This window comes from Alexandromys fortis, unplaced genomic scaffold (assembly GCF_014885135.2).
Source record: "Alexandromys fortis isolate MF-2015 unplaced genomic scaffold, M_Fortis_MF-2015_v1.1 scaffold_243, whole genome shotgun sequence".
NCBI lineage: Eukaryota > Metazoa > Chordata > Mammalia > Rodentia > Cricetidae > Alexandromys > Alexandromys fortis.
In genome coordinates, this window is record NW_026068121.1 from 255355 (window position 1) to 277895 (window position 22541).

General features: G+C 52.9%; 2 protein-coding genes and 1 long non-coding RNA gene across 9 annotated transcripts; all 3 read left to right on the plus strand.

Moving 5' to 3' along the window:
- Positions 1-4407: 4407 nt before the first annotated feature.
- Ebi3 (Epstein-Barr virus induced 3) lies at positions 4408-9391 on the plus strand. Of its 2 annotated transcripts, none has more exons than XM_050125163.1 (5): positions 4408-5435; positions 6047-6170; positions 6434-6612; positions 8409-8563; positions 8758-8923. In XM_050125163.1, the coding sequence occupies exons 1-5, from the start codon at positions 5369-5371 to the stop codon at positions 8785-8787; spliced, it is 555 nt and encodes a 184-aa protein (XP_049981120.1). In that variant the 5' UTR covers positions 4408-5368; the 3' UTR covers positions 8788-8923. The 2 variants fall into 2 exon arrangements, with proteins under 2 accessions (XP_049981120.1, XP_049981119.1); XM_050125162.1 differs by having other exon boundaries at positions 4411-5435; positions 8774-9391.
- A 191-nt stretch (positions 9392-9582) lies between these two features.
- Yju2 (YJU2 splicing factor homolog) lies at positions 9583-21348 on the plus strand. 6 transcript variants are annotated; one of them, XM_050125291.1, is made up of 8 exons: positions 9583-9751; positions 10712-10935; positions 12506-12606; positions 13976-14120; positions 16213-16347; positions 16490-16671; positions 17165-17285; positions 18305-18759. In XM_050125291.1, the coding sequence occupies exons 2-8, from the start codon at positions 10912-10914 to the stop codon at positions 18560-18562; spliced, it is 966 nt and encodes a 321-aa protein (XP_049981248.1). In that variant the 5' UTR covers positions 9583-9751; positions 10712-10911; the 3' UTR covers positions 18563-18759. The 6 variants fall into 6 exon arrangements, with proteins under 6 accessions (XP_049981248.1, XP_049981249.1, XP_049981251.1 ...); XM_050125292.1 differs by having other exon boundaries at positions 10758-10935; XM_050125294.1 differs by lacking the exons at positions 9583-9751; positions 18305-18759 and adding exons at positions 18766-18892; positions 19636-21343 and having other exon boundaries at positions 10687-10935.
- LOC126490380 (uncharacterized) lies at positions 14425-14937 on the plus strand. The gene is made up of 3 exons (XR_007589177.1): positions 14425-14442; positions 14562-14628; positions 14883-14937. It is a non-coding gene; the product is annotated as an uncharacterized lncRNA (long non-coding RNA).
- Positions 21349-22541: the final 1193 nt, after the last annotated feature.

Sequence of the window (22541 nt, forward strand, 5' to 3'; positions counted from 1 at the left end):
CGAACCCTTTTCCTATTAGTCCAATGGACAGCCAACTCTGTGACTCCAGTGGGTAGTTTTAGAAGTGTGCGCTGCTTGCCGGGCAGTGGTGGAGCACACCTGTGATCGCTGCACTCGGCACAGGTAGAGGCACAGGTAGATGAACCTCTGTGAGGTCACTGGCAGCCTGGTCTACAGAGTGAGTTCCAGGACAGTCCAAACTGTCTCACTGATTATACAGCACACACGGTGACACCATCTGACTTCAAAACTTAGCATACAACTGCAATAAAGATTGTACTGACTGGAAAATAATAAAGAGATGAACAGAACATGAAAGCAAAGTTAGAAATGGGAACACAATTTGACACATGAGGCCTTACTAACACAGGTGACTAGTCCACCCTGGCCTCTCCACGCAAATGTGTTCGTGACACAGACTTTACGCCCTGCACAGAACTAACTGCAGACGGATCCTACACCTGAATGTTCAGTGCCAAGTGCAGAACTTCTAGAAGACGCTAGAGGAAGCAGGGCTATGAGAACAAATTTGCCTTCCCTGGTGACAGTAAAAACAGCACATGCCTGCGCCCTGCAACAAACCGCGAGCAAGGCGGAAGGGTTCGTGCTTCCCATGCTCTGCGCAGGCGCATCCCAGGAAGCCACGTGATTAGGGTGTCCGCTGATTCCCCGCCTAGCTCCCGGAAGTGGCATAGCCCGAGTGTGACCTCACTGTGTTTGGCGGCCGTTTCCTACAGCTCTGGGAGGACACCACACCGGTTCCCACAGATTCTCCCCGCGTGGGGGCGGCGCCTTTTACTCACCATGGCCGAGTCACAGCGCAACATACGGAACACTAGAATCACCCTCAGCCCTGGAGCCACTGGAACCGCCGAAGCCTAAAGCATGGCGGACCGGAAGTACTCGCCCCCATTCTGATTTGCAGTCCATCTAGAGGCCGTCATTCCTGAGTGACAAGGATCTCCCTTAGCGACAGCGTGCCGTGAAGAGACGCCTCACTGTCGTTCCCAACTGTCCCAGGCCGGCAGAGAACTGGCATTGTATCAGAACTTGCACCTGAACAGCATAGTCGTCCCTAAACGTTTCCTGCACTCAGTAGGCAATTCTCTATCTGTGCACAGGGTCTCTAGCATATGAAGATCACTAAACAGTGTGCTGTGGAGCGATCCCCCTGCCTCACAGCTAAAAGAGCTTCCAGTCCACCCAGGTCAAATACAAACCACCTTATTGATGTTCACCGGGCACCAGCAATTTTAATAATGCACACCTAGGAGTGCTTATTAAGTTGGGGACTCACACCTCTCTCGGCTGCACACTGCTATCTAAAACACAATTTCCCAGTTTTCTGTGGTGGCACTGGCCCATCATGCTGGCATTTGGGAGGTGGAGACAGGACATGGAAAGGTTAAGTCAGCTTGGTCTATAACCTAAAACACAAATTAGGGACCCCAAAGGGGAGATGTCCAGAGTGACGACCTGTGATAAGAAGATAAAGATAGAAAGTTATGGAGTGGTAGATACTGCGTAAGCTGATGGCTCATGCCAAGCAAGTTTATTAAATACAATTCTGGTACACTTTCTGCAGTAGGGAATCAACCAGAGTCAGCAGAAACTAATTCAGCAATGCTGGCAAGAAGACCACAGCTTACCTCAGGCTGAACACATGGTAGTCTTGAGACTACAACCACAGCCCCTCAGGCTAGAGTCTGGTCCCCTCAATCCCTTCCAGACAGTGGCTCAAATACCAGAACAGACTTTGGCCAACATACAGAACTAGTGTTCTCTTGGGCACTTTTATCAGGGGCCTCAGAAAAGGCCTTGGATTGAACTGACTCCCAAAAGGCACACCTCCAACCTCAACAAACAAAAATATATGAAAATGGAACATTGCTTTTGTGGAAGAGTTGTATCCTATGTCCTGCTTTCAGGTCTTCCACTGAAGATTTTTGTTGTTGTTTTTTTTGGGGGGTTTGGGTTTGGTTTGGTTTTTCAAGACAGGGTTTCTCTGTGTAGTCCCGGCTGTCCTGGAACTCACTCTGTAGACCAGGCTGGACTCCAACTCAGAGATCCACCTGCCTCTGCCTCTAGAGTGCTAGGATTAAAGGTGTGTGCCACCACCACCCAGCCCACTGAAGTTTCTCCACACTAACACTTGAATGGCATGTTCAGTCTGGCGTACGATATGATTTCTAGATCACATGATCTATTTTCCCAGGACTACTCATTTGAACCTGAACTTGGAAAATGCTGATTATAGAACGACTGGATGTTGGGGGCACAGAGGTGTAGCAGGCTTTCTTTTGAACCACCAACCAGCTCCCAAATCATAACATAGAGACTTATTATTAGTTCTGAATGCTCGGCCTTATATTATGTTTGTCCTACTAGCTCTTATAATTAATTTAACTTGTCAGGACTTTTTACCCTTCTTTCATCCTGTATGTCCCACTTTCACTGCTTCCTCAGTGGCTGGCTGGCCATGGGCGTGTCCCTCTCTTCCTCCCTCCTCACTTCTCTTTCTTCTCTGGTTCTCTCAACTCTGCCTGTGTCCCCTACCAACTCACTGCAGGAACAAGGACACACATGACATTCTCAGTCAGATCCCGCAGATGCAGCTCAGGGTTGCTGAGGACACTGCTCAGCAATTCAATCTCCATCCCTCACTTCTGCAAGCTGATGCCCCTGGGACAACCTTCCCCAGGTTCCAGGGTAATGAACTAGGGGCCCAGCTTGGGACTTTACTGTCTTAATCAAGGTTTCTATTGCTGCAACAAAACACCAACCAAAAAGCAACTTGGGGAGAAAAGGGTTTATTTAACTTACACTTCCAGATCATTTTCCATCAGTGGACAGGATGTAATGGATTAAACAAAAATGCTGCAGATCCCTGGTGGAGGCAGGCAGCGAACAGCTGGTCCCAAGAGCAGCCAGTCCCAGGCAGGGATGGCATAGTTCCCCAAGTGGCTGCAGTGGGCCACAAGTCCCAGGCAGGAGGCCACATGGTGGGTGAAAAACCTCAATGGGGCAGCCAGTCTCATGAGGAGAGACAGACGGGCATGCATGAGACCACACCACAGGTCTCCAAAGGTGGCTGGCCCCAGCAGGAGCCACGGGGTGGACGAGAGACAAAGACATGGATTAGCATGCCATGCAGAGTGAGGATGGATATTTACTTAATGGGTTATGGAAAGAAAGGGAAAGGGAAAAGGGAGAAGAGCAGAGAGAGGGCAAAGAAACAGAGAGAGACAGAGACAGAGACAGAGAGAGACAGAAAGACAGAGGGGGCAAGGGGAGAAATGAGAAGAATGTAGGGGAAATGGGGGAGAGACAGAAAAGGAAGGGACTCAGTCTGGAAGCTGAAGATAAGCTTGCCTTGCCTTGGCTGATGGAGGGGAGAGGGGCTTGTCTCTTAAAGGGACAGGACAGATCATTACACAGGAACCAGGAACTCACACAGGGCAGGAACCTGGAGGCAAGAGCTAATGCAGAGGCCATGGAGGGTGCTGCTTACTCCCATGGTTTGCTCAACCTGCTTTTTATATATATTTTTTAAACAGGAATGTGTTCCTTAGAGAACCACTCTTCTTTTTATTTATTTATTATGTATGCAATATTCTGTCTGTGTGTATTCCTTCAGGCCAGAAGAGGGCACCAGACCTAATTACAGATGGTTGTGAGCCACCATGTGGTTGCTGGGAATTGAACTCAGGACCTTTGGAAGAGACGACAATGCTCTTAACCACTGAGCCATCTCTCCAGCTCCTCAACCTGCTTTCTTACAGACAGCCCAAGGATGGCATCATTCAGTGGATTGGACCCTCCCCCATTGATCACTAATTGAGAAAATGTCTTACAGCTGGATCTCAAGGAGGCATTTCCTCAACTGAAGCACCTTCCTCTATGATGACTTTAGCTTGTGTCAAGTTGACATACAAAGCCATCCAGTTCAACTGACCCCCTGTCAACTTGACACAAATACATCACTATTAAGCTACAACCTTTCCTATCTGATTCATCCCCAAGATCTCACATTAAAAACATAAATAACTTGGGCTGAGCGGTGGTGGCCCACGCCTCAGGAAGCGAAAAGGCAGGTGGATCTCTGTGAATTCAAGGCCAGCCACTACACTATTCAAGACCACTACAGAGTGAGTTCCAGGACAGGCTCCAAAGCTACAGAGAAACCTTGTCAAGAAAGAAAGAAAGAAAGAAAGAAAGAAAGAAAGAAAGAAAGAAAGAAAGAAAGAAAGAAAGAAAGAAAGAATTTAAAAAGCCAAAAAGCCAGGCTCCAAAGCTACAGTGTCTCAAACTGTCTCAAAATAAATAAATAAATAAATAAATAAATAAATAAATAGTGAATAAGAAAGCCCAGGCTGGATTCTCCTGTTCTCCATCTTTTCAGTACTTTGTTCATCTTGGTGGGTTTTAATTTTATTTTGTTTTGCTTTGTTTTGTTGTTGAGGTAGTGGTGGTGGTGGTGTGTGTGTCTGTATCTGTGTGAATTGAATTCAGAACCCTATGCCCTAATCTTTTTTCATTTTAAGGTGGAGGTCTCCCTGTGTACCTTAGGCTAGAGTTAAAATCACAGATATCCCCCTGTCTCAGCTCCCCACGAGCTGGGAATGATGGGTGGCAACAGTCATGCCTTAATTTCCATTTTTCTTCATCACTTTCCAGCAAGGCCCCTGCTCCTGTTTCTCCCCATTTCTGGGCAAATCCCCTGAATCCCCCAGAGACTCTGGGTTCTCTTGGTGCTGAAGATGGGGGTGTGGCCTGGAATTCCCGGGGACACCAGCTTGTCCTGGGGGTTTCCTTGGGTGTCCTGAACACTTCAGAATGTTCCTGGGGCTAGGGACTACCTGGGGGTAGCAGCTGCTCCCTATTGTCTGGGACCTGACACAGTTTTGGGAAGATGTAGCTGGTAAGAGGGCCACCACCCTGCACTGGGACCAATCTCTGGGCCAGTGTCCCCTGTCTCTTTCGGTCCCTCTTTCTCTGCCTCTCTCCTTGCCTCTTAGTCTCTGTTTCTCTGTGTTTCTCCCGCTCCCCTCCGCTACCAGCACATACGCATCTGCCCTCTCCCTCACCCACCTTCCCCGGGCTTCCCCATCAGCAGGAAGTAAGGCCACCCAGTGACTTCTCCCTTTTGGGGCCCTCTCCCTGCCCCCACCTCAAGGCCTTTCACACTCACACTTGGGGCAGTTGGTGACAGAATCTGGACTGTCACCATCACCGCAGTGTCCTGCTCCGCTCCACACACTGGGCGACTGAGCTGCGCTGGGCAGATCCTCACCAGGACAAGGCTTCCAGGACAGGAACGATCCTTTGTCCCTTCCCCGGCGACTCTGGAGAATAGAACCACACAGGCATGTCCCGGCGGCTCCTCCTGTCACTTGCCCTCTGGGCTAGCTGCTCCCCTGGCAGTGCAGGGACAGGTAGGTGGTCACACTGGGGACTAGGGCACCTGGTCGCTTTCAGTCTTAGGTTACATCTGGAATCGTGTAGGAACTCACACCTACCTATCCAGTGGGACCTGTTCCCATTCCGCTATAGGGATGGGGAAACTGAGGCTCAGAAAGGCAAAGCCTTGTTTACCCAGGCAGAGGTACCCTTGAGCTTAGAGGTTTGGGGAGATCATTAACTCTCAGCAACCCTCAAGTTTCACCTTTGTGACTCAAGTGTGGGTCTGAAACTCTCAGAGATGCTGGGCACGATAGTACACACCTGGCGCAGGGCACTCACGAGGCTGAGGCGGGAAGCAGCCGAGTTCAAGGTCATTTGCAGTTACTAGTGAGTTCGAGGCCAGCCTAAAGCTGCACGAGACCCGCCTTTAAAAAAAAAAAAAAAAAAGGAAGAAAGGAAGGAAGGAAAACAGAGACAGAGAGGGAGGGAGGGGAGGAGGAAACTCAGTTTTCTCATCTAGAAAATGGGCTCTGTTGAGGCCCTGGGGGTTTGTAGTAGATGTGGGAGCTCCTGCTTTCACACATGCGAGCTCCTGGACCTGCGAGGCTCCTGGAAGCTCACGTTCCTGTCTCTTCCGCCCTAGCTGCTCTGAGCCAGCCCATGGTGCGATGCCACGCCTCTCGGTACCCTGTGGCCGTGGACTGTTCCTGGACGCCGTTGCGGGCTCCCAACTCCACCAGACCCACGTCCTTCATCGCCACTTACAGGTCAGAGAATGGAGAGGGGCCAGGACGACGAAGGGGAACAGATTCCAATATTCCACTCCACTCGGGGTTGGAGGCAGCCTGGGACCCATGGGAACCTGTCTCCAAAACAACAGAACAAGTGTGGGATGTGGGTAATCTGGGGAGTTCTTCAGAACTCGGTGTCCCCCTGACCGTGTCTGGGTCCCACGGTCTGCTGTACGTGGACTGGGACCCCGCGGACACCTAAATGCCCTTTGCGACTCCCCACGGTGCTTCCCACGCAGGCTCGGTGTGGCCACCCAGCAGCAAAGCCAGCCCTGCCTACAGTCCACCCCCGAGGCTACGTGCTGCACCATCCCCCACGTGCACCTGTTCTCCACGGTGCCCTACGTGTTAAATGTCACTGCGCTTCATCCCAGCGGTGCCAGCAGCAGCCTTCTGGCCTTCGTGGCTGAGCGGATCAGTGAGTGTCTGTCCTTCCCGCCTCTCTCAGTCCCCGCCCTCCACCATGCGCCACCCGCCACCCCCGCCGCCGCCCCCACGTCCTGCCAGGTACCTGCAGCCTTCTTCCTTCTCTACTCCAGCCTCACTGACTCTCTGTTGCCTCCCCAACACCCCAAACTCTCCTATCCGAAGCGTTTGCATAGCTTCGTTGCTTGGCCTTCTTAGGTCACTGCTTGGGTGTCAGCTTCTCGGTGAGGCCCCCCAAAAGTATATTACTAAACATAAGTGACAATTGCAGTTAAGAGAAGACGAAAGCCGATGTGGTATACAGGGCTTTAATCCCAGAGGTAGGCCGATCTCTGAGAGTACAGGGTAAATTGGAGTCAAGAACCCAAGACCCTGATACTAACAAAAAAAAAAAAAAAAAAAAACCATCCTAGATCTATCATCAACAGACAGAACTATGGAACCCTTCCTCATTCATAGCTGGTANAAGGAAGGAAGGAAGGAAGGAAGGAAGGAGGGAGGGAGGGAGGGAGGGAGGGAGGGAGGGAGGGAGGGAGGAAGGAAGGAAGGAAGGAAGGAAGGCAGGCAGGCAGGCAGGCAGGCAGGCAGGCAGGCAGGCTGGGCAGTGGTGGCCATGCCTTAAATTCCAGCACTCAAGAGGCAGAGACAGGCGGATCTCTATGAGTTGGAGACCAACCCAGTCTACAGAGTGAGTTCCAGGACTGGCTCCATAGCTACTGAGAAACCCTGTCTGTTTCGGTGTAGGTCGGTGAAAGGCTACTCTGCCCTCAAAGGATTAAACATGGAGTCTCTACTCCCAGATATCTGTTCAACAAAAATAAAAATGTTCACCCCTACAAATCCTTGACAACCTTATGCACGACATCCAGAAGGGGGCAGCCCATGCCACGTGTCCTCCTATAAATGGATGGATGGATGGATGGATGGATGGATGGATGGATGGATAGATAGACAGACACACAATATCCATCTACACAAAGGAACACCACTCAGCCCTGGAGAATGAGGCTCTGGCGCCAACTACAGTGAGGAGGGACCTTGAGGGCTCAGTGAGCAACCCAGACACAAACCACACAGCGTGGGCTCCGGAACAGGGGGATCCAGAGACAGAATAGCTGTGGGTGCTGTAGGGAGATGGCTTATGGGTGTAGAGCTTGTGTTGGCATGAAGCAGCGTTCGGGAGGCAGGCAGAGAAATGGTAACACTCTCCGATGTCCTCCAGCTCAGTCCTGTGAGAACGTTGTCTCGGGGAAAGCCCTTCAGCCCACTTAGGACTTACACTCTGAAACTCTCTGTCTGTCATGACTTCTGTCAGCAGGGGCAATGGTGATTCAACAAATGCTTGCTCCTTGCGAAGATGGGTGAATGAATGCATGACTAGTGAACAGATGACTTAATGAATGAGGGAATGAATGAACGCGTGAATGATGCAGTGAATGAGGGAAGGACTTAAAGAGTGAGGAAACGAATACCTGAATGACCTAATGGTCTAATCAAAGCATGAATGGATGTACAAATGGATAAGTGAAGAAACTAATGGATTCAGTGAATGAATGACAGTGGACGAGTTAATGAATCAATGAATACATCTGCACGTGAACCAAGCAATAAGTGAGTGTGAGTGAGCAGGTGGCTAAGCAAGCTAAGGAATTAGTGAAGGTCTGAATGAACAAGTGAAGGAACGAACTGATGGGATGAATGGACTCTAAAGGAGCGAATCAGCGTGTGAATGAATGAAGGAGGAAACCAGTGGAGCCGCTTCTGACCCCGCCCCCCTGCTCCCCGCAGTTAAGCCCGACCCCCCGGAAGGCGTGCGTCTGCGCCAAGCGGGGCAGCTGCTGCAGGTGCTCTGGCATCCCCCTGCCTCCTGGCCCTTCCCGAACATCTTCTCTCTCAAGTACCGCATCCGCTACCGGCGCCACGGCGCCTCTCACTTCCGCCAGGTGAGAGGGGGTTTGGGAGAGGGTGAGACAGGGTTCCCCTGGACATCCTCCGGTCTCCACCTCCCGCCTGGAGCGCTGAGATCACGTGACTCTGCAGCTGGTTTACATGAGTTCTGGGGTTTCGAACTCACCGCCAGCACTTTACCCAGGTTTACCCCAGCTCCCAGTACAGCGCGGTCCTACCCACCGCCTAGTCCTCTCTCCCCGCAGGTGGGACCCATTGAAGCCACGACCTTCACCTTCAGGGCCGCGAAGTCCCACGCCAAGTACTGTGTCCAGGTGTCAGCCCAGGATCTCACGGACTATGGGAAACCAAGTGACTGGAGCCTCCCTGGGCAAGCAGAGAGTCCTTGAAGAGGGACTAGGTCTTTGATAGCAGACCCTAATGTCGTCTACTTCAAAGTGTCTGGGTTCAAGTACTGACTTTGCACGTGCCGAGATCCTCGGCGCGTTGACTTGACCTCTCCGGACATCAATTTCCAAATCTGTGGGAATGTTATTCCTCCTTCCATCAGTTCTGTACTTTGTAAACTGTAAATGTGATTTGATTAGATATTTTGATTAAATAAGAATTATTAGCCTGGCAATAGTGGCGCACGCCTTTAATCCAAGCACTTGGAAGGCAGAGGCAGGTGGATCAATATGAGTTCGAGGCCAATCTGGTCTATAGAGCAAGTTCCGGACAGCCAGGGCTACACAGAGAAACCCTGTCTCGAAAAACCCCAAAACGAAACAAAATTATTATTATTATTATTATTATTATTATTATTATTAGGAATGGAGGAGTTCAAGACAGGACTTCTTCGTGTAGCCTCCCGAGGGCTGAGGTTAAAGACGTACGCCACAACCGCCTGACAAGAATTATTAAAATTGTCCATTTTAAAAATTTAAGTATTTTAATTTCATTTCTAAATATGTGCATGTGGGGAGTACGGCAGTGCCTATGGCGGTCAGAAGAGGGCGCCAGAGCACTGAGCCTCCTCTCCAGCAGCTTGTCCATCTTGTCCTCTGAGTGAGCAATGTGAATGTCTGCGTTTGTCTACAACCCCAAAACAAGGGCTTCATGACGAAAAGAAGCTGATGTGGCTCAAGGTTCAGGAGCCTTGGAGGACACAGTACTGTGCTAGTTCCCAGAAGAAATTCCACGTGGTACAATGTGTAAAGGTGGAAGGGTCGGGGAGCATGCAGGTGAGAGAAAGGGAGCGGATAAAGCAAGGTGTAAGGCCTATCATCGGCGCTGAAAAAGGACAAACACACCATAGCACTTGTTTTCCCAACTGAGAGCCAAACAGGAGGCAGCCCGGCCTTGTCGAAATGAGGACAGAGGGAAAGAATGGTGGGGAGCTAAAGGTCAGCCTGGAGACTCTGCCCAAGATTAAGGAGGAAAAGGAGAAGGGCTGGGGGCGTGATTCAGGGGGCTGCCCCTGCCTAGGATCCCCAGGTGAGGGGCTGGGGGCGGGCACAATGGCGGGGGCTTGCCGTCGTTTGTATGCACAAATAATAACTAAGCAAATGGAAAAGCCAGTCTAATCCTGCATGCTCCATCACGCCTTTAACCCTAGCACTCGGTAGGCAGAGGCAGCTGGAATACTGAGATTTCAAGTACAGCCTGGTGAGTGTCTGTCTCACAAAAGAAAGAGAGAGAGAGAGAGAGAGAGAGAGAGAGAGAGAGAGAGAGAGAGAGACCAACAACAGCAAAAAAATAAATAAAAATCAAGCAGGCCACTGATTTCCAGCTACTCAAGAGACTTTCAGGAAGACTGTTGCAAACTTAAGGCCCTCTGGACATTTTAGGGAGAGGCTGGGTAGTAAGTGACTCAGTGGTAGAGTGACTGCCTGGCTTGTGCAAAGAGGAAGGGAGGGAAGGAGTGAGGGAGGAAGGAAAGAAGAAAGGAGGGAAGGAAGGAAGAAATAAAAGAGTGGGGAGGTAGCACAGCCTTTAATCCCAGCACTCGGGAGGCAGAGGCAGGAATCTCTTGTGAGTTCCTGACCAGCCTGGGCTACACGGTGAGACCCAGAATCAAATACAAACATCATCAATAGAGCAGAGATGCGGAACAAAACTTTATTGACTATTTCCAGCGTGGTGCACACGCACACACGCGAGCCAGATGCTCCCGGAACTTTTATTTACTGCCTCACCTACAGTCACTCAGGAAAGGAACAAAAGCGCACACGGAACCTTGATCGACAGGTACCACAGCCAATGAGAACGCTAAAACCTATGACCTACGTCAGTAAGCCAGCCGAGGAAGTGACGTCGAGAGAACGGCGGCGCCTGGCCGAATAAACTCCGAGGGGACCGAAGAACACTGCTCCTTCGCTTGCTCGACGAACAGGAAGCGAATATGTCGGAACGGAAAGTGCTAAACGTAAGTGCTCGGAGTCTAGATGTCTCTGCCGCCAGTGGGACGTCCGAGGACTGAGGGAGAGGCTCACTTCCTTCCGGCTAGTTCCTTTAGGAATTCCCCCCCCAACGGCTTTTCGTGGGGCGGAGCCTCCCAAGCTTTGCCAATCGCATTTCTCAGGGGCGGTGTTAGCGTATGTTTCCCTTCCGGTTTAGAAAACGTCAATCATCCCCAGGCGAGCGGAGCCTGGGTCACTTCATCCGATGGGTTTTCCACGGGAAAGTATCCAGTCGCTTTTTCCGGACCGTTAGGGTTGGTGCTCTTGGTGGCCTCAGTTCGTCCCAGTCTCTGTTAAGCGAATATCAGACAGCCCTTGGCCCCGTTTTCTACTCTAGTTTCAGTGGCTGAGACACAAGGACTCAAGTTTTCTCTCTTCAAAACCTTTACTTTCCATTTCCTGGAATTTGTTTTGTGTTTGAGTCAGGGCCTCACTCTGTAGCCCAGAGTGGCCTCCGGTTCAACCCACCTGCCTGAGCCTTCCGATTGCTGGGGTTAGAGGCGTGTACCCCTACGCTGGGCTATATTAATTTTTAAAAGATGTATTTTTATTTTATTTTTTGCCTACATGTCTGTGTGTGCACTACGGGCGTGCGTGCAGCGCCTAGCCTGACTGGCCTGGGATGAGGGATGACTGGCAAACACTACCACCAGGCCCGAGTCCTCCTGAACTCTTGGCAAAGCTCCCTTCAAGCAAGGGAGACAACTCCCTCCCCCATGGGCCTGGCTGCCAGCAGGTCTGGTGTCCAAAGCAGAGTGCCTCCTTGCTGGTGGTTCACACAGTTTTGGACTTTTGGTTTTTTGAGACAGAGTTTCTCTGTGCAACAGCCCTAGCTGACCTGGAACTCTACTCTGTAGACCTGGCTGGCCTCAAACCCACCTGCCTCTGCCTCCTGAGTGCTGGAATTAAAGGCGTGCGCCACCACCGCCGCCCGGCCTCTTTTTTACAGGGGAGTTTGTCATTCTCCACCCCCGTCTCCCACTGGCAGGTGCTGGGATGGCAGGTGTGGGCATTAGCATGCTCTTGATAACTCAGAGTGGCTGTGCCTGTGTGTCTCACCCCAGCCTCCCAAGTACACAGAGAAGAATTCACTGATCAGGTTTTACCGAGATGGTGTCCGAGAGCCGGTGTGGTTCCCTAGTCCAAACTAGACCATCATCGGCAATGCCTGATTTATATTGGGTCCCCGTTATCTCATGAGCATCTAGAGTCCTATGTGCTGGGCAGAAGGGGTCCACCCCCACTGCAAATCATGAGCCTCTAGAACCTTCCCTGCAAGGCATGTCACAGCTCTGGAGAGCAACATGCACACACCCTGTGATTTGTCTGAAAAGAAGGTTCTGGAAGCTTATACGTTCCTCTCTCCTCGTGGCTGTTCTTCAAATGACCCATATCTGGGAAGGCACAAGCAAAATGAATCCTGGGCAGATCCCTAAAACTGGGATATGGTGGGTCCCCTGACATGGCTCCCAGACCCCCTTTCCGTCCACATGGGCCCTGAGTACTGGAAAACCCCATCACTCCCTTCCCCTGCAGAAATACTACCCACCTGACTTCGACCCGTCAAAGATCCCGAAACTCAAGCTACCCAAGGACCGGCAGTACGTGGTTCGACTGATGGCCCCCTTCAACATGAGGTAAATCCCCGGGGGTGTGAAGCCAGGGCTGGAGTCTGTGGAGAAACAGCAAACATCCTCATGGGGTCCCCATCCCCCCCCATCAGAAGGCCTCACTGGACAGTCAGTGACACCTGGCCCCTCCAGTGACCTCTTCCTGCCCCAGGGTCTTTGAGCTGCCATGGTCTCTGCAGTTCTCATGTCAATGGCTCCTGTCCTCCTCATAGAGCCTGCTTCCCATCTCATCCCAGACAGGCTGCCAACCTTCCCCTGCTTTCCTGGTTCTTCCAGCTCGGAGTCAAACAACGTTCAAACTTGACTTTTGTGAGACCCATACTCCCGGTAGTCACACCCTCACGGTCACTGAGGACAGAACGGCTGCCACGTTAGCTGGCTGATCATAGATCATCCTCTCTCCTTCATCTCCGCCTGTTCTAGTTACCTTGAACGTGAGGACTCGTTGGTTTGTGTGGTTTTGGTTTTTTGTTTTGTTTCATTTTTGGAGACAGGGTTTCTCTGTGTCGCTTTGAAACCTGTCTTGGAACTTTCTCTGTAAACCAGGCTGGCCTCAAACTCACAGAGATCCTCCTGCCTCTGCCTCCCAAGTGCTGGGATTAAAAGCCTGCGCTGCCACCACCAGCACCACCCAGCAAACACATGAACTCTTAGAAAAGAAAGCGTTTAATTGGCACTCACAGTTTCAGAGGCTTAGTCCATCATCGTGGGGAGCTTGGTGGCAGGCCTGGCAGGATGTGCTGGAGAAGTAGTTGGAAGCCACATCCTAATCCACAGGCAGAGAGAAGCACCGGGCCTGCCATGGACTTTTGAAACCTCACATCCCAACCCCAGTGACATACTTCCCCCAACAAGGCCACACCTCCTAATCCTTCTGATCCTTCCAATCCTTCCAAGTAGTGCCACTCCCTGGTGACTAAGCCTTCCAATGTGTGACTCTATAGTAGACATTCAAACCACCACATGGCTCCAGCAAGCAGTTGTCAGGCACCTGCTATTGATCAGGACGTGCCCAGCCTCATGATGTTCACAGGCTAGTGGGGAGTGGAAATGATGCCCGTCCTCTGGTAGCCACACAAGGACACATGAGGCAGGGCAGGTGGCCTGCCTGCTGGACAGTCAGGGGTTGTTAGAATCTCAGTCCGTGGGATCTGCCCAACAAAGGCCCTGGTAGGACCAAGCCAGAGGTGTTTGTCAGCACAGCAGGAAGAAAAGAAGGTCAGAGCACAGAATCCTGCTGTTCCCTCTTTGTTCAGAGTCTCAGAAGCCCCACACACCCAGACACTGCAGTTCTCCCTGCCCGTGGAGGTGCATGTGCTGCGGTCAGGTGCTGGAGCAGAGTGCAGAGATGCTCACGCACCTGCTCTGGCTGCAGGTGTAAGACATGTGGAGAATACATCTACAAGGGGAAGAAGTTCAATGCACGCAAGGAGACCGTCCAGAACGAGGCCTACCTGGGCCTGCCTATCTTCCGCTTCTATATCAAGTGCACACGCTGCTTGGCCGAGATCACCTTCAAGGTAGGGGCTCACTCGTGCACCTTTTTCTCTGAGGACTCCCCACATAGGTGCAGATGAAAGGTGCTTGCAGCAGGACCACACACAGACAACCCTGCCCGCCTGCGTGTGCGGATGTGGGGTCGGGTGCACAGGTGAGGACTGTGGAGTCACACTGTGCAGATGTGGGGTCGGGTGCACAGGTGATGGCTGTGGGGTCAGGTGCACAGGTGAGGACTGTGGAGTCACCTGTGCAGATGTGGGGTCGGGTGCACAGGTGAGGACTGTGGAGTCACCTGTGCGGATGTGGGGTCGGGTGCACAGATGAGGACTGTGGAGTCACACTGTGAGAACTGTGGAGTCACACTGCGGATGTAGGGTCAGGTGCACAGGTGAGGACTGTGGAGTCACACTGCGGATGTGGGGTCAGGTGCACAGGTGAGGACTGTGGGGTCAGGTGCACAGGTGAGGACTGTGGAGTCACACTGTGCAGATGTGGGGTCGGGTGCACAGGTGATGGCTGTGGGGTCAGGTGCACAGGTGAGGACTGTGGAGTCACCTGTGCAGATGTGGGGTCGGGTGCACAGGTGAGGACTGTGGAGTCACCTGTGCGGATGTGGGGTCGGGTGCACAGATGAGGACTGTGGAGTCACACTGTGAGAACTGTGGAGTCACACTGCGGATGTAGGGTCAGGTGCACAGGTGAGGACTGTGGAGTCACACTGCGGATGTGGGGTCAGGTGCACAGGTGAGGACTGTGGAGTCACACTGCAGATGTGGGGTCAGGTGCACAGGTGAGGACTGTGGAGTCACACTGTGAGAACTGTGGAGTCACACTGCGGATGTAGGGTCAGGTGCACAGGTGAGGACTGTGGAGTCACACTGTGAGAACTGTGGAGTCACACTGCGGATGTAGGGTCAGGTGCACAGGTGAGGACTGTGGAATCACACTGCAGATGTGGGGTCAGGTGCACAGGTGAGGACTGTGGGGTCAGGTGCACAGGTGAGGACTGTGGAGTCACACTGTGCAGATGTGGGGTCGGGTGCACAGGTGATGGCTGTGGGGTCAGGTGCACAGGTGAGGACTGTGGAGTCACACTGCGGATGTGGGGTCAGGTGCACAGGTGAGGACTGTGGGGTCGGGTGCACAGGTGAGGACTGTGGAGTCACACTGTGCTGGACTTCGTTTGTTTAGTCTCCTGTAGTCAGAGTGACCGTGGTCCTCCTGCCTCCACCTCTGGTGCCAGGATGACAGGCGTGTGCTGCCACATCTGTCTAAAAATCATGATTTTCCTTTGTTTTTTGGAATGGAAGCCAGGGCTTCACAGGCACTCAGCAAAAACCTGGGAATTCAGGCAAAGGCAGAAGAAGGGAAATTTCTTCTCTGGTCTACACCATTAGAGGCCATGGGTTTGTTTGGTTAGTGTTGGTTTTTTTTTTTTTTTCACTGTAAGCTTTTTCCTGTGAGTTCAAAAAAAAAAAAAAGAGATTTAATCAAAGTGAACAAAATAAGCTTGAATAAGTTACATTTTTATTTCACACATGTTTATGTCTGGAATGTCTATGTGCCTGGTGACCTTAAAGGCCAGAAGGGGCATCGGGTGCCCTGGGACTGGGGTTACAGGTGATGATGGGCCACCATGTGGATGCTGGGAACTGAACCCGGGTCCTCTGCAGGAGCAACCAGTGCTCTAACCCTTGAGCCATCCCGTCATACCCTTGTTTTTTGAGTGAAGTCCTCAACTGCCCAGGCTAACCTCATTCACATCGTAGCTCCCTGCATCCACCCCCCCAGAAGGGTGCACACATTAGCTTGTCCGTGTAGTTCATAAGCAGGAAGATAAAGCCAGATGTGTGCACAGCCAGGAGGCCTGAAGGTGCAGAGAGCACAGATGGAGGGGGCAAAGTAACTGGGACCTGAGGGGATGGAAGCCCACCCCTGCAGTCAGGTGATCTGTGTTATGGTCACGAGTATCCCGGAGGGTCTGGGCTTTAGTGGGAAGGACACACGCACCAAAGGAGTAAGCGAAGAAGCTGGCAGAGGGAGAAACACACACAGGAAGGCAGGCACCACCTGCAGCCATTGGCGATTTTGTCCCCTCCCCCCACCTTACAGACAGACCCTGAGAACACAGACTACACCATGGAGCATGGTGCCACACGCAACTTCCAGGCCGAGAAGCTCCTGGAGGAGGAGGAAAAGCGTGTGCAGAAGGAGCGCGAGGATGAGGAGCTGAACAACCCCATGAAGGTGAGTCCAGGCTGCAGGCCTCCACCCTGTGCCCCACCCTGCCCCTCTTACACCCCTTCCCTGCTTTCCCCTTCCTCTACCCCTCCCCCCATTACATCCCTCCCCCTTCCTCATAATCCCTCACCTGCCCGTGTGCCCCCAGGTCCTAGAGAACCGCACCAAAGACTCGAAGCTGGAGATGGAGGTGCTAGAAAACCTGCAGGAGCTGAAGGACCTGAACCAGCGGCAGGCACATGTGGACTTTGAGGCCATGCTGCTGCAGCACCGCCTGTCGCAGGAACAGTGGCGACAGCAGCAGGAGGAGGAAGATGAGCGTGAAACTGCGTGAGCGGCCAAGGCCCTTCTGGATCCTTCTATGACTGCCCTTTCTCTCCCCTCAGCCCAGAGCCCCCTCCTGCCCAGTCCCCTCAGACCCTCAGGATCCAGTGTTGCATGACCATCACTGGCTTTTTGTGTCGGTCCCATGGCTGTAGGTTTGTTGTTTGAGACAGGGTCTTATGTAGTCCAGACTGGCCCCAAAATTACTAAGTAGCCAAGGATGGCCTTGAACTTCTGATCCTCCATAGTCCACTCCCCAGAGCCGGGGTGGTAGGCGTGTGCCTCTTCGCCCAGCTTTTATATACTTACTTATTTTGTAGTGCTGGGTATGGACCTCGAGCTTCCCATGTGCCAGTCAAGCCCTCAGCCCTGGGCCACTGTCCTCAAAATTGTTAGCATCACCCCTGCTCCCATTCCTTACCCTCTGAGAGCAGGACGAGGCAGCAGAGACCCCTGGGGGCAGTCCCTGCAGCATGTTCTCACTGTGTTCATCCTATAGGGCCTTGCTGGAGGAGGCTCGCCACCGCAGGCTTCTGGAGGATTCCGACTCAGAAGACGAAGCTCTGCCTTCCCGACCACGGGCAGCAGCAAAACCCAACCCCACAGCCATCCTGGACGAGGTGAGCAGGACCAGAGTGTGGGGGGTGGGTGCCCAGGCTAAGCAGCCACAGAGAAGCCATGGGCAGCAGTGCTGTTCCTAACAGGACAGACAGCCCACAGCGTGGTTCCAGTGCTCTGTGTCTTGCTGCTGAGCCTGAGGAAACAGTCCACTAAGGCAGGGAGAGTCGAGTGCCTGCCCCACAGCACAGGACCATGCTGAAAGCCAGGTGCTCCGGTCGTGGTGAACACACTTTTAATCCCAGCACTTGGGAGCAGAGGCAGGTGGCTCTCTCATGTCTGAGGTTAGCCTGGCTATATAGCAAGAGCCTGTTTCAAAATGTAAAGCCAGATGTAGGCCTTCAGGCCTGGGATCTGGCACCAGGAGGCGGAGGCAGGAAGTCCTAGGTTATACCACTTGGGATCTGCCAAGTCACTGAGAGACCCTGCCTCAGAAACCATGGTGGGGATCAACTGATGAAGACAGGTGTCGGCCTCTGGCTCCCACATGTGGGCGCACAGTGAACAGCACAAAAGCCCACAGAACCCAGAGGCAGGCGGATCTCTGTGAGTTCGAGACCAGCCTGGTCTACAAGAGCTAGTTCCAGGACAGGCTCCAAAACCATAGAGAAACCCTGTCTCAAAAAAACAACAACAACAAAAAAAAAGCCCACAGAACCAAGATTCGGCCCACTGAAGGAAGAAGGGGTGTCCCTACTTCCCATCCAGGTCCTGGGAACATTCTGAACTTTGCAGCAGCTGCAGCCTTAGCTGTTGAAGGTTCTAGAGCCTTCTAGCCTCTTGCAGCTGCATCCAGATGTGAGTGCTAGTGCACACACTCAGCTTTTAGGTCCACAGATAGCCTCCCTCTCACCCTTTGTGACAGCTGTGTATACTGGGCCGCTGACTCCCAGGATTCTCTTGTCTCAGTTACAGACATGTGCTGCTCTGCCTAGCTCTTGGTGGTACTGGAGACTTGAACTCGGGTCTTCATTCTTCAGGCAGGCGTGCTAACTGGGCCCTCTTCCCATGTGGAATCCAGACTTGCTCTGGTTCTGTTTTGTTTTTCTTTGAAGCGGGGTCACACTCCACAGCCCATCCTGACCTCAAATCCACAGTCTTCCTGCTTCAGCCACCATGGGCCTGCCTGCATGTGGTCCCTCATGTCCTCACACCCCCAGAGCCCTGGAGCAGTGGCACACACCACGTCATGGCAGCACATGGGGAAGCCAAGGCCAGCTTGGACTGCAGGTTGAGCACCTACTATGTGCCAGGAGTTATTGGTGGCACTAGGGGATAGTGGTCAAAAACTGTGAACCTTGCATAGGGGTGGGTAGGCGTTCATAAGATGAGAATGACCAGCAGGTGAGAAGTCCTCAGATGCCTCCCTGGACCTTGGGAGCCAGAGAGGAATTTAGAGCTGCAACAGACTCGATGTGCACACTGGCTCCAGAGAGCCAGGTCGGGGAGGTCAGGGGCGACAGATGTGCACGGTCCCCACAGGCACCAAAGGCCAAGAGGAAGGCAGAAGCAGTGGGCAGCAGGGCACAGCTGGCCGGATTGGTGGTGCCAAAGAAGATGAAGGCGGAAGCCAACGGGGGCTCAGAGCAGGTCCAGATGCCTGCCATGGGTAAGTCTCCATCACCAGCCCTGGCTGGCAGCAGTGTGCCTGGCACTGTCTAGAAGCTTCATAGGGTGGGTGAGGTGAGGCCAGTGACCCGAGGACAGATGGGCAGAGGATCAGGGGTTCAGGGTCAACCTCAACTACATAGCGAATTTAAGGCCAGTCTGGGCTATATGAGACCCCGTCTCAAAAAAGAAGAAGGAGTAAGGTGGTGCTGGCCGCGCCTTTAATCCTAATACTCAGGAAGCAGCGATGGGCAGAGCTCTGAGTCTGAGGCCAGCCTCACTACAAAGCGAGCTCCAGGACACCCAGGGCAACACAGAGAAACCCTGTCTCAAACAAAAAAGATAAAAGGAGCAAAGGCCTGGAATCAAAGTCACATGGTAGCTAAATTCTCCACATGGCTGGTTAAGTGTCAAGGGACACCAGGTAGCTGTAGACGGAGTGCTGCCCTCGTAATCTGCAGCTTCAGATCCTTTCTGTGGTTTGGATAATTCACCGTATATAGAGAGCGCCCTGCTTGGGGTTGGCATGTCTTTGACACAGTTGTCACTGCCAGATCCTAAAGCTCAGAGAGGGTCACCCACTGCCTGAAGCCACACAGCAGGTCAGGTGTTGGAGGCCACTGACCCTGTGTCATGTGGACACTCAACTGCTCTCTGGCCCAGTGTAGGATTGGGATGACAGGTCCTCTAACCTGGGCACACTCCCCTGCCCTGCATCACTGGACTGATCTGTCCTCCTCATAGGTGCTCCCAAGAACAGGAAGACAGCCAACCTTGCACCCCAGACACCCGGGGCCTCCTCTCTAAGCCAGCTGGGTGCATATGGGGACAGCGAGGACAGTGACAGCTGAGCCCCTACAGCAACATCACAGACCCAAGAAACCAGAGGAGGAGATGGGATCAAGGAAGGCACCCTCAGCAAGTTCCTCGTGACCGTGTCTGCCATGGATCCCAGCAGGGTGTGAAGAGGCAATGTCCCTTAGTACCAAGTGTGCCAGGACAAACAGCCTGGCCCACTCTGTCAGTCCTTGAGTTATAGGGAGCCTGTTTGCCCCATCCCTTCCTACCACAGATCTGAACACTATCTGACAGGGGATAGGTGGCAGGGTCCCTGGGGACTCCCAATAAGGCCTGGGACTCTACTTGCAACACAATACTGTGTGTTAAAGAAAATCAATTGACAACCATGTGGACCAGCGAGAGACCCTGCCCGACCGGCTAACCAGAACTAACACTCACCTGGGATTTCGGCCACAGCCAGCCTGGGCCTGGACCAAGCCCGTGTCTGTCATTCAGAATTTGGCGGTACATGAGTCTGTGTTCTGTAGGAAAACTGCTGAGCCTGAGTCTGTCATTTAGAACACAGTGAGCCTGGATGGGGTGGCAGTGGAGAGACAGGCGTGTGTAGCCCAGGCTTGCCTTCACCTCCCCAGGCTGGGATGAGAGATGTGAACCAAGTTGATCTTAAGCCTGAAATGTTCGTGTTGAGTCTGCTTTTCCCTGCCGTTCTTCCTTCTCACCCCCATGCCCTCAGCCCCCGCCCCAAGAGCAGAGACACATCAGTGGCACCCTGGGGTCTGGTTGGAACCCTCCCACTCCACCCCCACCCTGGGTTCCCCAGCTCTGCAGCTGTCATCATGTCCTCCATCAACTCCCTGGGGGTCCCTGGCAACAGGAGCCACAAGGATAGTGCTGGCCCCACCACCTGGCCTTGCAGCTTAGACACTAGCTGGACCAGCCCACTCGTGGCCCTCACCAACGTGGCCCCTGTGCTGGGACACATGGACTGCATGCTAGGGGGTTAAGACACACTACAGTCTGATCTGTGAGGCCTTTTTGCCCCAGACACCATTGTTCCTACAGCAGACTGGAGCACTGGGGAGCAGCTGGACCTCCCCCAGACTGGGAACCTTGAGAGTCAGTGACTTGCATCTTCCTCAGGCTATGGCCCAGGGAAGCACTTTACTTCACCTGACTGGGGACCACTGAAAGCGGAGCCTCACCTGCCTCAGGCTGTGTGCATGCCCCTCCAGACAGCACCTCCAGATGGGAGGCTACTCAGGGCAAGTTCTGCATCTGCTGTCAGACTGCACGAGGCAAGACCCGCCTCCGCAAGGTCCCGTACAAACACATTCATGGCTCCTTGGGTCTCTGTAGACTAAAGGCATTGGCCACCAGACTCACTGTGGACCTCCCCTTCTGTCCCGTGCCTTGGCACACTTCTTCCCAGATTTGAGGTACAGTCGGGGAGGCCCCACTTCAAGCACTGTTGTGTGCCTGCCACATGATGGGCAGTCACACAGCTCCATCGCATGTCACCAACTGCTGGCATGTGGAAATAGAGGACCAGACCGCGAAGTCCACTGTGAGACTCCAGAACAAGCTGATGCAGAGACAGGATGGATTCATGGAAACTGGCAGGGACATAGGGGTGGAATATTCTAGAACCAGAATACAGCAGGTTCTATGGCTTTTCTGATACACTGTTCAACCCACTCATGCGTCGTCGTATTTTCATTTCTGTTTTTGAGTTTAAGGTGCTTGATGTGAGACAAGCCCCCCCAAGTGTTGGGCCAGCGCCCCCCATTAGCCGCTACCTCCTAGCCCTTGGGTTGTACTTTTTTTTTAATATTTATTTATTATGTATACAATATCCTATCTGTGTGTATGTCTGCTGGCCAGAAGAGGGCATCAGACCTCATTACAGATGGTTGTGAGCCACCATGTGGTTGCCGGGAATTGAACTCAGGACCTTGGGAAGAGCAGGCAATGTTCTTAACCACTGAGCCATCTCTCCAACCCCCCTTGGGTTGTACTTCTAAAAGGGGCAGCGGTAGGGCATGTGAATTACAGTCAGACCAATGGGACACACTCGGGTACTGTCCATGCCCATTTTACAAGTCATCCAGCAGGATGTATCAGGATGGCTGCCATGACCCCATTTCTTCATCAGAAAGTCAAGTCTGTTCTCTGTTTCCCCCACCACCACCACACACCCGCCCGCTCCCCTCCGGAGACTCCGAGGCGAGGGGAAGTCAAGCGCCATTTGGTTCTGCCTCGGGGCTCCTGATTGCCATTCCTGCCACGGCGGCGCAGTTAACTGCCCTCCGTGTGGCGGACGAAGCTCATGTGTGATGCGCTGCTGCAGCCGCCCGTGCAAACAGGACGATTGCCCGCGCTCTGGGGACTTTGGGGCTGAGATAGGAGCTGCCGGTGGTCAGGAGACACTGCGGACCCTGGATGCTGTGCTGGCTCTAAGCCTCAGTTTCCCCAATGGAAAGCAGAGCTCATATCGGATGAGAGGATGAACGCTCATCCTGTGAGGGACCAGTGCCACCCTCGAGACGCCCAAACATAAACTGACGGCTGGGTGGCCTGAGTAACACCCCATACCCATAGCCTCTCTTTCTACAACCTGAACATCTCAGTGGGTAGGGCGCTTGTTTAGCATGCATGAAGCCCCAAGTGTCATCCCTAGCACTTGGGAGACTGAGGAAGGAGGACCAGGTCATCCTTTGTTGCAAATGAGTTGGAGGACAGCTTGGGCAACATGAGCCCCTCAGCAGTAACTCTTCTGTCAATGCTTTCTGCACCGTTTACCATTTGGGGAGCCTAAGGAACATAGACTGGTGGCCATGGCTGGGTTGACT